This window comes from Poromitra crassiceps (assembly GCF_964638095.1).
Source record: "Poromitra crassiceps genome assembly, chromosome: 3".
Lineage (NCBI taxonomy): Eukaryota > Metazoa > Chordata > Actinopteri > Beryciformes > Melamphaidae > Poromitra > Poromitra crassiceps.
The window spans coordinates 96067922-96082921 of NC_139625.1; the positions used below are offsets into that span (position 1 = coordinate 96067922).

The 15000-nt window shown below is 41.7% G+C and overlaps 1 protein-coding gene across 2 annotated transcripts in view; it reads right to left on the bottom strand.

Moving 5' to 3' along the window:
* The window catches only part of cnksr1 (connector enhancer of kinase suppressor of Ras 1), a 106027-nt gene that overhangs the window by 89321 nt on the left and 1706 nt on the right, over nucleotides 1–15000 (bottom strand). For both annotated transcript variants that reach the window (XM_083633553.1, XM_083633552.1), the window contains exons 3-4: nucleotides 5279–5481; nucleotides 2363–2447 (exon numbers count right to left, since the gene is read on the bottom strand). In XM_083633553.1, coding sequence (XP_083489679.1) covers nucleotides 2363–2447; nucleotides 5279–5481 — 288 coding nt within the window. The remainder of the gene's footprint in view (nucleotides 1–2362; nucleotides 2448–5278; nucleotides 5482–15000) is intronic.

Below are 15000 nucleotides of genomic sequence, written 5' to 3' on the forward strand. Positions count from 1 at the left end.
CACAAGCTCCATCAAACTCTTATATCCATACTTCCTTCCTTCCCCTCTGGCCTTCCAAAAGCTGCAGGTTCCGTAAAGAATCATGTCACTGTGGCTGCCTGGAGGCTACCGCTAACCTCATGTCCTCGCACTATTATCCAACTCTCCGACTAACCTGAGGCGATGAGTCTAGACCTGCAGTGATGCTATTCAGCGGTTCCGTTTACGACTCCATTCGGCCAAATTGATAAATCTCAGAAATGTCCAGTCGGCCCACGTCCGACCTTAAAACAGCACGGAGGCCAAAATGATGCGTTCTCAGAGCATCTTTGAATTGAACAATAAAAAGATGTGTCCGTCAGCACCACACAGAAATCACAAACAATGTTTACGTTGAGAAATGTTGAAATAAATATACCCAAGTAGTTCTATAATCTCTCTGGTTGTATTGGTTTGCATTGTATGGACATGCACAATTTATTTATTTTAGTATTCAAATATATTTGAACAAATATGTTTTGTTTAAAAGGAATATTCAAATATAGTTTTGGGCCAATTTTGACAGCCCTAACACACACTCTCTCTCTCTCACACACACACACACACACACACACACACACACACACATGGATGCCGACACTCTCCTGCAAAGGATATAGGATGTAGATGATTAACTAACAGGAAATAGTTCCCATCTTAAGCAGTCAGGCAAAGTGAACCAGAGGTTAAGTAGCAAAGGAAACATCACCTTGTGGAGAATTTATCCAGTCAAAGAGGTGAGTGCTGTAGCTGCATGCAGGTGTCCTGGGCTGGCTGCTATAGAGGACTAATATCTAAAAAACACAGTGTCCACTCTCACTTCCACAGCCTCTCTGCACCTCTCACTATCTCTGTGTCTCGCTGTAATTATCTCTAATCCTTTGACTATCTCTGTCACCACTGTATCTCTCTTCCCTGCCTTTCTGTCTGTCTGCCTGTCTGTCTGCCTGTCTGTGTGTCTGTCTGTCTGTCAGTCTGTCTGTCTGTGTGTGTGTCTGTCTGTCTGTCTGTGTGTCTGTCTGTCTGTCTGTCTGTGTGGCAAATTAATCTGTCACTCTGATGTCCTTTCAGACATAGTGGACTCTCTCCTCTCTCTCTGTCTGCTGTGTCAAAAGTCACGTCAGTGTAGCCAGCAGTCTCTCTCTCTCTCTCAATCTCCTCCCTCTCTCTCTCTCTCTCTCTCTCTCTCTCCGTTCCCCTCTCTGCCCTCCCCGCTAGGCACTGTAACATATCCAGGCCTGCCCCTGTTACATAGGAATAGTTCTCTCTCTCACCTAACGTTCACGCTACTACGAACTGTCATTCCCCTCCCATTTTTTTCCGGGGAGCATTTTGATATAGCGCCATGAAAGAGTAAACACAGCCGGAATAGCCAGATTACTCCTCTCTGGCAATCAGCTCGGCGTAAGCTTCTTCGCGGTACAAACACCTTACAAATATGCCAGGAATGTCAAGATAAAGAATGCAATACCCAAGCAGGAGCTGAGGAACAGGGAGTGTGTGTTTGTGGTTGTAAAAAAAAAAAAAAAAACAGCTGATCAAAAACAGGTTGCTGTTCCTCTTTTGGAATTTACTACAGATGACAGTACCACTGTAGAAGCATGCGTCACTCATGTTTGTTCCCCTTAAGATAAAAAGATATAAAGTTTTGCCTATAGAGAAATGTGCAAGACTATTCTAACTACTTTTTATTTATGTATCAGAAGGCAGATATACTGTACTCAACAGCCATTAAGATTGTAGCAGCAAAGAGAGACATTTGATATAGATTCATTGCAGAGGCCCTCACACAGCTGTTTGGATTGTGCTATGAAAAGACCCATAAAGACTCAGAGTAAAGCAACAGGTGGACAGAGTTGTCTGCTTGAGGCTGCAACAGTATAGAGAGCCAAAGTGAACGTCACTTCCTGCTTCAGCACCATTCCCGAGATTTTCATCTGCCATTTATTTTCCCATAGACATTTAATAAAATGCTTATAAAAATAGTTTTACTTGTTCAAACCAAACGGTTCAGATATATTTCGAAACGGGAGAGACCGCATAACATTTCACTCGGACCAAAACGTAAAAACATTGCGGATTTAAAGAAAATATTTTTTCGACGTTTTTTTTAAGTTGTGGTCTGAGTGAAATGTTCTATGGTCTCTCCCGATTATAGCGTTAACTGAACCGTTTGACCAAGTAAAAGTATTTTTATAAGCATTTTACGAAATGTCTATGGGAAAATAAATGGCGGATGAAAAGCTCTGGTACAGTGCTGAAGCAGGAAGTGACGTTCATTTTGGCTCCCTATGAACCACTGGAGAGGTTTATGCATTGATGACAAACTCATGAATAGACCAACCTTGTGTATAATCGCTCCCAGCTCCCGACAGTAGACGATGATGCTCTTGCTGGCGGTGCATCCACTGAGCTGGAAGAACTGATACCTGGAGAGACATGGATTATTACTGCATGGGAGACTGGATGCACGCAAGTACAACCATTTGATTTTGCAGTGGTGATTAGGAGAGGACAACAGACACACATGTGGCAGAGCAGGCGAAGAGACTCAGGGCCCTATCTTCACAAAAGCGCTAATTTAGCGTTTGCGCTTGTTTAACGCCGTGCGCAATGCAAATTGGGGGCAGACACAATCGCATGCCTGTGCATAATTGTACTGGGCATTGGCTGCCACATGCCAAAGCAGGCGTTTCAGCGCTAAAATGTGGGATAGATGACATTACCCTATCGTCAGCAGCGCGCAATTACTTTGCGCTAAGAGCTTTGAAAAGGACCTCTTACGTGCAAATACCTCGCTTTTGGAGATGTCATTACGCACAGCCTAGACATCAAATTATGCTGCTAAAATTGGGTATTAGCAGATCATTCAGTGAGGCAATCAACTATAACTCACTGAGAAACTTTTATCACATCGCAAAGAGGGAAATGAATTGAGAAAACTTGTTGGACAATGGACATAGGCTATTTACCTTCATAACCAGGAGGGTCGTTGGCACCACAGACGATCTGTCAATAAGCTCTCTCTGTCCTCGCATGAGTGAGTACACTCTATTACGCATGGAGAGAATTACAGCATATTGCATGCCTCGCGCAAACAGCCATTGCGAGACGGGAATCGGATTGGTTTTGATTGACGTAATGCCCAGCATTGTCTGGCCACGCCTGTGAATAATTCTGGTAGTTAAATCCGCCCAAATCCCGTTTGCGCAGGCATTTTGGGAAGCAGATGATTTTGGCACGGCTGTAATTTGCGTCTGCGACTCGTGCCGTGAATTGCATCCCCAACATATTTCGGGGCTGTTTTAACTGTTTTAACGTCACGTCTACCAGACAATTATATCACTTTTAAACAGTTACATTTCTGTATAAATCATTACAATATGCTCCTGTGATGTGGGGATGCTGCCGGCGCTGGGGTGCAAAACTCGGCAGAACACCTGGCGGACGGCGCAAGGCGGACTGCTATCTTCCCTGCCTTAAGGCACGCGCAAACAGGTGCGCAAACGCTATTAGGGGATAGTGCCTGTCGGAAGATGTTTTGCACCCCCGCCTCCAAACACATCCCCACCTCACGGGAGCATATTGTAATGATTTATACAGAAACGTAACTGTTTAAAAATGATATCATTGTTTGGGTAGACGTGACCGCCCTGTTTTTAAGTTAAAAATTACCCAAAATATGGTGGTGATGCAATTAAAAACGGGGAAGCATAAGTCGTCACAACAACGGGCGCAAACGCAGATTAGAGGCGTGCCAAATCATTTATGCATGACGCAAACGGGATTTGGGCGGTGTTAACCACAAGAATTATTCACAGGTGTGGCCTGGCAATGCCTGGGCATTACAATCAAACCAGATTCCCGTCTTGCACTCGCTGTACAGTTTGCGTGAGGCATGCTGTAATTCTCCCCATGTGTAATTTGGATAGGTGTAGGCCTATAATTGTATATATTATCCCTATCTCATAACGACACCATCACATCATATATACCTGTTAAAAACATCTGTGTTTTGATGCAATTCGAGTTATTTTGTTGACTGGGGTGGGACAATACAAACGTGTTTGCAGCGGGTAAACAGTGGAGACAAAAGAAAAGCTTGGAGGATTTACAGTGGACTCAATTAACGACTCGTGCCGAGGACAGAGAGAGATGGAGAGAGCTTGTGACAGATCAGGTGTGGTGCCAACGACCCTCCGGGTTATGGGATAGCAGTAGGTGAATAGCCTATTGCAAGTAGGCTACAATGTACACGTTTTCTCAATTCATTTACCATAACCCCTCCTTGCAATGTGATCAAAGTTTCTCAGTGAATTATAGTTGATTGCCTCACCGAATAATCTGCTGGTTATCCAATTTTAGCAGCAGAAGTTGATGTCCTGGGGTGGCACGTCCGTGCGTAATGACGTTTCTGCACTGCACAGCGCGGAGATTATGGTGCGATCAAGCGCAGCGAGTGTTTTAGCGCCTAGAGCGCAGCTAAGAGGTGCTTTTCAAAGCTCTTAGCGGAAAGTAATTGCGCGCTACTGGCGATAGGATAATGCCATCTATCCCCACATTTTAGCGCTGAAACGCCTGCTTTGGCATGTGGCACGCCTATGCCCAGTACAATTATAACAGGCATGCGCTTGTGCCTGCCCCCAATTTGCATTGCGCACGGCGTTAAGCGAGCGCAAACTCTAAATTACCGCTTTTGCGAAGATAGGGCCCACAGGCTTTTAAAGAGCAGATAGTTATCAGTATTTGTAACAAATAAACACAGCATGTCGGTGTGTACACCAAAACACTCACACCTCTAAATGAGTCAACATACAGGCCTTCTCTTTAAAGCAGTGGCTCTCAAAGTGGGGGTCCTTGAAGGCGTTCCCGGGGGCAAGAAGGAAAATAATTTCTCTTCACTGTAATTCCAGCCATAACCATAAATAACACGATGACAGAATAGTATGACTTTTTTTATGGGGTTTAACAATAAAACATCTAAAAGCAAAGATCTTATCAGATGGGGGACCCTGGGACAAAATCTTATCAAATGGGTGTCTGTGGTCTAATTTATGTCAGTTTAGGGGTCCTTTATGTGAGAATCTCTTTTTTAAACAAATCCCTCACAGCCTTTTAAATAATGAATGGCTGTGGTTGTACACCTCCAACAAAAACGAAAAGATGCATACACAACATTTTCTAAAAATGTGAGCACCGATTTGAGCAAAATTTTGAGCACCACACTATGTAACCATTAGATAACCTGCTCTTTACAAACCTGTTGAGCAGAGAGAAGAGTCCTTTGGCAGAGGTGATGAGCTCCACCACCACCTGCAGTACGCTGGCAGGCAGCCTGGTGGCGATCTGCCCGTCATAGGTGTTGGTGCGCCAGCGGCCCTGGATGCCCGTCTGGAGGGTGTGAGCCACGGCACGCAGCTTCTCTGTCAGGCCACGCAGGTTCTCACCACCTGTACCGTACGTCTGGAGTGAACACACACACACACACACGCACGCACGCATGCACACACACACACACACACACACACACACACACACATGAGCACACACACACACGCACACACACACACACACAAGCGCACGCACACACACGCACACACACACACACACACAAGCGCACGCACACACACACACACACACACGAGCGCGTGCACGCACGCACACACACACACACACACACACACACACACACACACACACACACACACACACAGAGTGCGTTAATGGAAAAAGCCCTCTCAGATACTCCTGCACTCAGAGATGGGCAGTATTTGAAATACTTGTATTTGAAATACGTATTTCAACTACTTTTTTGTATTTTGTAATTTGTATTTGGCTGGGCAGAGAAAAATGAGATGTAATTTGTATCAAGATACTTTCAGATCTTGTATTTTGTGTATTTCAAATACATAAAATACATTTTTCTTTTTATTCTCAAATTGACACATGTAAACATTGACACAGGTTTAAACTAAAGATGGAGAAATTAGTTGTACTAAAAACAACTAAGTGAACTAAACTGAAACCTGATATGAATAAACAGAGAAATTACTTGTACTAAAAAACAACTAACTGGACTGAACTGAAACCTGATTTGAATAGGAGAAATTAGTTGTACTAAAAACAACTAAGTGAACTAAACTGAACTGAAACCTGATATGAAAAGATGGAGAAATAAGGTGTATTGAAAAACAACTAACTGAACTGAAACCTGATGTGAAAAGATGGAGAAATTAGTTGTACTAAAAACAACTAAGTGAACTAAACTGAAACCTGATATGAATAAACAGAGAAATTACTTGTACTAAAAAACAACTAACTGGACTGAACTGAAACCTGATTTGAATAGGAGAAATTAGTTGTACTAAAAACAACTAAGTGAACTAAACTGAACTGAAACCTGATATGAAAAGATGGAGAAATAAGGTGTATTGAAAAACAACTAACTGAACTGAAACCTGATGTGAAAAGATGGAGAAATTAGTTGTACTAAAAACAACTAAGTGAACTAAACTGAAACCTGATATGAATAGATGGAGAAATAAGTTGAAAAAACAACTAACTGAACTAAACTGAAACCTGATATGATTCAGAATAGATAGAGAAATAAGTTGTACTGAAAAACAACTAACTGAACTAAACTGAAAGCTGATATGATTCAGAATAGATTGAGAAAGAAGTTGTATTGAAAAACTAACTAACTGAACTAAACTGAAACCTGATGTGAATAGCTGAAGAAATAAGTTGTACTGGAAAAAAACAACTAACTGAACTATACTAAAACCTGATATGAATAGATTGAGAAATAAGTTGTACTGAAAAAAAACCTAACTGAACTAAACTGAAACCTGATTTGAATAGGAGAAATTAGTTGTACTGAAAAACAACTGTCATAAACCTGATTTGAATAGATGGAGAAATTAGTTATACTGAAAAACTATAACTGAACACCAAAGTACCCTAATGAAAATCAAAAATGTCTTTCTGTTGCTACAAGGATGTCTGAGCTTCACTGTGCATAATGATGGCTGTGCAGATTTTGACACTAGAATGGTGTTACCACTGCTGATAGTGGAAAGTTGTATTCAGTGAGTGATTGTTCTTTAGTAATTATGTTCTAGATAGCCAGGTTGTTTTGGATTTTGTTTATGAAGCAGAAGGAGGGGAAGTCATTTTAAGGATGTAAGGATTTGAACAAGAGTCCAATTTCATGGAAGGCCTTTTTTGTTTGAGATGCAGTTTCTCATCGTTCCTCTCACCGATTCACAATTTCACAACCTTAGACAGGATGTGCATCAGGGCATTCAATTCCTGAAATGTAACCTTTTCTAGTTGTATAAATATGTTTGCACGTTAAATAAATAGTGTGACGACAAGTTACTGACATGGTGGTGAATGTGAAGTTGTTTAAAGGGGACCTACTATGCCTTTTACGTATTTCAGTTATTTATATATTGTGTTATGATGTCAGATATCTATGGCTAAACATAGTCAAAGTTCCAAAACTTGAGGTTAACATGCAGAAATGCTGCCTTTAAGTCAAAAGCCCTCACAGAAGGTGATTAACAGCTGAGCTGAAGGAGAAATTAGTTCTACTGAAAAACAACTAAAACTAAAATGGAAGAACTGCAGTGTGTTAGGGAGTACACATACTGTGACAGAGGACTAAAGAGAGGATTTACTGTCTAAGGAAACCAGAAAATTTCACTTTTGAATAGCTGAAATCAGAGAATTAGGACATTTTCCTTAAAGAAATGTCTCTAAATGATTAATAGATCATCAAAATAGGCAATTAATTTAATATTTGGCAATTCATCTATGAATTGACTAATCGTTGCAGCTCTTTATAAGTTTTTATAAAATGTATTTTCATGTATTTTCAAAATACAAAATACGTATTTGTATCTCAAATACATTTTCAGACAGGTATTTTGTATTTGTATTGTGATACATTTTTTGAGCCAGTATTTGTAATTTGTATCAAAATACTTTATGATGTATTTTCGCCCATCTCTGCCTGCACTGTTATATCAGTCTGTGATGTACAGTATGTGTTGCAATCAGTGTTGGGCAAGTTATTTTCAAAATGTAATATACTACATATTACTAGTTACTTTCATTTGAAAGTAATACGTTACTTTACAATATTACGTTCTGTGTAGAGTAACTCCTTACTTATTACACTACTTTTGCATTACTTTTACCGAAACAACAGCAGCAGCAGAATGGCATCGCCGCCCCGGAACCATCCCAAAAAAAAAATTCAACCGCCTTGAAGTCAGTTTAAACCGTCCAAAATTCTAAATGTTATTATTTTCCTTTGTTATTGTCATCTATAGTGGTTATTTGCATAAAAACACACAGTTTGCTTACTAAATGATTGTATATTTTTTAAATATGTGCTTTGATTTAATAAAATGTAACTAAATTTGTAACTTGAGTTATTTGACAAAGTAACTGGTATAATATTACTGAAATCCTATAAGTAATAAGTTATATTACTGAGTTACTGCTAAAAGTAATATATTACATGTAATATGTTACTTTTGTAATGAGTTACCCCCAACACTGGTTGCAATTTGCAATTTTGCAATTTTGCTTCAACCCGTCTATTCCTAATAGAAGAGTTGCGACATCTCCATTCACTCCAATGGACCCGTTTTTTTTACTCTCAAGAGTTCCAGGAAGTAAGTTTCTGGATGAAGCAGCACTGTCGAGTTGCAGCAAAATGGACAGTTTGTGTTGTACTTTGAAAAGGTCTGACGTTTAAAGAATCAAATTGTATATTATCAGCTTTATTTTAGCATTCAAACGTAGAGCGAGCCCCCTTCCTGGCTATTCATTGGCTACTGAGTAGGGTCGGGTACCGAAACAAGGTACCAATATGGTACCGGTACTTTTACAACCAATACTACTAAAAATCAATTGAGGTGCCTCATTGAGGTGCCATGCCCGAGCTGCTGAGTGAAATATCCACCCTCTGGTGCTCCCAAACGGACCGTCACTAACATTCTAGGGCTTAAACACATAAAATGATTGTATGAAATCCTCTTTACAGCCTCTTTAAATAAAAAATAGGTTTAAATATGCTTTAAAAAAGAAAATTAAGTACCGTTTCAGGCCCCGTTTAGGCACCGGTACCGTTTTAGAAGTATCGTTTTAGCACCGGTATCGAAAAATATGAAACGATACCCATCATTACTACTAAGTCATGCATTTTGGACCTCCGCTGACGTACTGACTCTCTCTTACTAGATTGCTCTGGTCTAATCTATTTCCACATCAGGTCATGATTTCCTACATTTCCCACAATGCCTTTGGACAGCACTCAGAAAATGTGCCTGCAGTTGTTGCATAATATTTAAGGGTGAGTTGTACACGGACGTGGAGAGAAACAGTGATAGTGATAAAGTGATAGTGAAAGTTCGCGCCGCGCCAAACACAGCGTACCTCGCGGCTGCATTGAATTCTGGTCTATTGTTGGTGTTTGAGATAGCTGAAACATGTCCTGCTATTAAACTCCATATAAATACATGAACATCTTGTCTATGTTTGGCCTTTTATCCGTGGGAATAAGAAAATGACACCACTAAACAACAAAATAGACACAGGATTTCAGGTACATTGCCAATAGCTTAAACCAGAGGTGTCAAACTCATTTTAGTCCACGGGCCACATGCCACCCAATTTGGTGTCAAGTGGGCCAGACAAAGAAAATCAACAATCAATCAAATGTCCCAGTTTATTTTAGTGTAAAGAATTACAGGTACATTTAAAGCGGGACCCCCCAGATTTCCTGCAAAACGGCACTCCACTCGATCCGAAAACCCCGCAGGCAAGATGGCCGCCCACACTCCCCTCCTTAGCTTGCAGAATTCCTCCCCCATAAACTAACATATCTTGGCCAATAAGTATGTAACATACAAAATAAAACAACCCGTAATATCTTAATTTTATGTAGAATGCAGAGGACATGTAACTGTGTAGTTAAACTTGCATTCCAGGAATATTGTGCTCTAAAGATAACGTTAGTGGCTCGAGACTGTTTCGTCCTGAAACCCACACGCTTTGCGGTGGTGGTTTTAGCGTAACCTATGTGGGATTCGAGGCGTAACCTATGTGGGTTTTAGCGTAACCTATGTGGGATTCGAGGCGTAACCTATGTGGGTTTTGGCGTAACCTATGTGGGATTAGAAATAACGCATCCGAGATAGAAAACGTTATGAATATAGCCACGTTATAAAGAACAAACTAATGCTGGTGATCCATATGGAAACAGTGTTGCTCAAAATGGTTAAAAGTTATATCAATTTGGTCATTCAGTGGCATTTTACTGCCATATAACATAACTAACTAGCGGCTAATATTAGCCACAGTAGGCATTACCCAGGGATGCATTGGTCTTAAAGGGCTCGCGCCGCGTGAACTACAGTAATAATCAATGGGGGAAAAAACAATTTTTCACATGAGTGGGGCGTGTGCTAAACCCACCGTGACGTCACGATCTACCAAATATCCCATTGATTTGAGGGCACAAAAAAAAGCAGTGTTCAACCCATAGAGGGAACTTATGCTGCTGAAAATGATACAAATGGTACAATGGTAACAGTTTGGTCTCAAATGTGGAAATTTTGACCAGAATTCTTCACACACCACCCCCAAAGTCATATAGGTTAAAAGCTGAAAAAAAGTGTTTTGGGGGTAAGTTACACTTTAAGAACACGTTCTTATGTAGAGTTATCTCAGCTACATCCAAGCACATGATCAAATCTACTGTCTGTACTGTGCATTACAATCAGGTGTGTAGTGGAGGGTAAACACAAGTAAACAGTTTACCCACCCCTTTGAAATAAGGCAGATAGTTTACTCACCTATTTTCAGATCAACTGTATCAATCAATGAGGGCAAACAAGGTGGGTAAACTACTCAGCTTGGATAGTTTACCCACCTCTATTTATCACTACATCCCTGATTACAATTGATGGCAACTGTGCAATTCTCTATAGTCAAGCAAAGGTCATGAAAATAGCTGGCCATTTAGTGATTAATACAGATAACATGAAGAGGAAACTTAATATTGAACTTGCTCCTGAAACCTGGTACCTCTTAAGCCCAATTTATGCCGACACTTTGAAACGGTCGCCGACAGAAATGAGGACTTGAGTCGACACTTTCAAGTGTCGGCGAGCAGTGTCTGCTACCTGGTGAAATGTCTAGTGTCGCTGACTACGTCATAGTATCGCGCAAGTCTGATTGGCTATATAGACGGCACGCGCTTGACTTCCTTGTTTTGGTTGGGGTCCACCTGCTAGTTTTCGCTCGATTGAAATTAATGAACGTGTCCCCGCTATTTTTATCAGCCTGTCCTTGATGTATGACTTTGTGAAAATCACAAAGAACGTCGTGACCAATTTCCCAGAGAGAGAGGAGGTGAGTGAGTTGTGTGGTTGTGTGTTGTTTATATGTGGCTGCAGCCAAGTATGTTACATCTAGGTGGTTTCACTGTGCATTTCGTTCCCTCTGCAGCTGCTTATAGCGTTCGAGTGTCACGTGACCGTTGAAACGAGGCAAACGTCCTCAGAAGTATAAATGCAACACCATGAGCGACACTTTCTTTTTCGTCTGCGACCATGTGCTGAGCGACACTTTATAATAAGTATAAATTAAGCTTTAGCCTTCACAAGTGCATCACATTGGTTTGAAGGACTTTTCACACTTTGCAAAGTCATCCTTTGGGCCGGATTGGAGCCTTTGGGAGGCCGGATCTGATCTGGCCCCCGGGCCGCATGTTTGACACCCCTGGCTTAAACAAATACTTTTACTTATACTTATCTATATACGGTACTTCTTTTCTTGTCATGATCCATGATGACAAATTGACAATAGGGCTGCAAATAATGATTCTTTTCATAATCGATTAATCTGTTGATTATTTTCTCAATTGATTAGTTGTTTGGTCTAAAAAATGCCCGAAAATGGTGACAAATGTCAGACATTTGTCACCATTTTCAGTGTTTCCCAAAGCCCAAGATGACATCCTCAAATGTCTTGTTTTGTCCACAACCCAAAGATATTTAGTTTACTGTCATAGAGGAGTAAAGAAACCAGAAAATATTCACATTTAAGAAGCTGGAACCAGAGAATTAGACCTATTCTCTTAGACTTGTACTCAAAACGATTAATCAATTATCAAAATAGTTGTCCACCGACCTCTTTTATCCAAAGCCATTAGTGGACGACCCACTCTACCTCCTGAGCTACATCCGCCCCATTATGCCGCCGATTAATGTTCTGCTGATCGACTAATCGATTAATCGATTAATCATTGCAGCTCTTGACAATATGAATACTATCAGTCCTCAGCCAATCACCACTGACCCTTCACACACTGCAGAGGGAGCATCTGGCCTTGAAAAGAGGGCTCGCGACACAAATTTCTTCTGCAGTTTCGATCCGAGTTGGATCTGTCAGTGTCATGTGGTGAAGTACATATATTTCAGGAAGTGCATAACTCCACCTAGTGGCTCGGAGGTGGACCCAGGCTCGCTTTGTCAAAGAGCAAGTGTTACCAAAGAAAAAAGCACATTACACATTATGTACATAAAGCTGAAGACACAGCATTTAAATTTCAATCAGTGAAACTAATTTAGAAAATCAATAATATTGTAATGTACACAGAGAGGAAAGACATATCAGCTACTTTTGTCCCTTGCTCTCTGCCTCATATTACATATTCAAAAGAGACAGAAAATTGAAAATGTATATCATATTTGTTTGAGTGACGAAGATCCAACTCGGATCGAAACCGTTTGTCTATTAAATGTTGTCCATAGGAGCAGAAGACATTTGTGTCGCGAGCCCTCTTTTCTCAATGATTCTCTGTTAACACAGTTTGGCTCAGCACCAATGTAAGCGGATGTGCGTAAGTTCCTCGATACTAGCATCTGGTACTACTGACCCATGTGAGATGTGACCCGTCACAGACAGTGCAGAGGGAGCATCTGGTTCTGACCCACTCATCACTGGTCAAGAGGCTGGGTCTGTTCACGGCTGGTTGTTACACATCAACCAAAGTGAACAAGTGCTCCTTCATTGTTCATGCTCATTTCAACAATGTGGCCGTCATTGAAGTGACCTTGTGCTTGAAAGAGGGTGGTAGGGTTAGTTAGGGTATCTTTCATGTCAGTGTCTGAAGATGTGAACGCTCAGAGCAGGGTAGGAAATTAACTTTTCTAAACGAGGGCTATTTTTGCCCCTGTGAAACATATTTCGGGGGCATTTTGAATAATTTACAGGGCAATTTGATCAAATGTTGGGAAATACCTTAGCTGCACCTACATGTATGTAGCGTGACCGACCAATCAATGACTCTTATCCAAGCATATTTTATTTCTAAAAGTTCTCAACAACATTGTTGATTGTCCGGCATGTTATTAATGTACTTTGCAAAAACATGAGTGAACTAGCTGGCCAGCCAGCTTGTGCTGCCTGTCACTGAGGTCAATCAATCTCAATGATCTCATCTCATTGATCTCAATGGGTTTTTAACCTGGTTAAATAAAGGATAAAGAAAAAAAGAAAAAATAAAAAAACGCTAGTAGGAGGAGGGGCGGGGGTTGTACGGATGCCTAGTTGGCCATTTATGGGGGCAAGAAGGTCCTGCGTTTGATTCCCGCCTGGGACGCTGTGGGCACTGAGGGTGCGTCCCCATTCCCACGTCCTCAGTGCCAACGGCCCAGGTGGTGGGGTCGTCAAAAGAAATTGCCTCTCTGTGTGGAGTTTGCATGATCTCCCCGTGCTCCCCGAGATACTGTAGGAACCCCCCACTAAAAAAACATGCGCACACACACACACACACACACACACACACACACACACAAGTTGGACAACAAGCAGATGAAGCAGCCTTAGTTAGCAGCCTGTTATGCCACCCGTGCTGGAACTGGCAACGTCCCACTCTATTAGCCCTCCCCTGGAAACAAAGGCCAGTATGGGAACTGACTGCCCCCCACACACACACACACACACACACACACACACACACACACACACACACACACACACGCACGTACACACGTGCGCCCCCACACAAGCAACTCCACTGTTTACGTAAGAGTTGTAAGACTCCCTCTCTACACTGAAAGGATGGAGAGAATTTGGAAGAGAAGGAAGATGGAGAGAATGTGGAAGAAAAGGAAGGGAAACTGTGCAGGAAGGGGGGGAGTTATTAGGCTCAACAAGCTTCTGTATTGACTGTAGCTGAAGCGTGACTAGTCCTATTATGTTGGTGGGAAAACTCAAATTGCTATATTATTATGATGATGTGTGTGCAGTGAATGAAGCAGGACTTGTATGGCAACAAGAACAGCTGTTGTGTATGTTGGCTGGATCTGCCCTCCAGACAGTCTGACAGCCGCTGGTTCAGTACGCAAACAAGAGCAGGCTCACAAGAACATGACGAAGACAACGATGGCCGGCAAAGATACCCCTCTGTGTCCGAGTATCACAACATAATAGACAACAGCGCAGTAAGAGAACAAGGTGACGACTGTATATTCCCTCCCCAACACACAAGCAATATCGTGCATTCCTTTATAACTGGGAACTGGTCATCTTACGGTTCAAAGGTCATGAGCTGGGACGGTGACGTCACCAGAGCTGGTATTTCCCATTCCAAACTCGTAGGAGCCTCAGCAGCCCCGACCTCAAAAATCCAAGATGGCTGCTCCGCGCAACAACAGTAGTAGTAATCGTAGTAAATGCTGTTTAGCACTTCTGTTTTGTTTGTGTTTCATTAAATCAGCTGTACACACAGCACTGCCCAACTTCTATCTGTGTGGACATGTTGCTGCAGTGTTTATATGCGCAAAATGCAGCGATCGCCTTGTTATCAACTGTTATTGCTAACAATGGCTAGCCTGGCTAGCGACTGGATGTGACCAGTGAACAGTGAACTTCCCAGCTAGAGTTTTCTGCAAATGG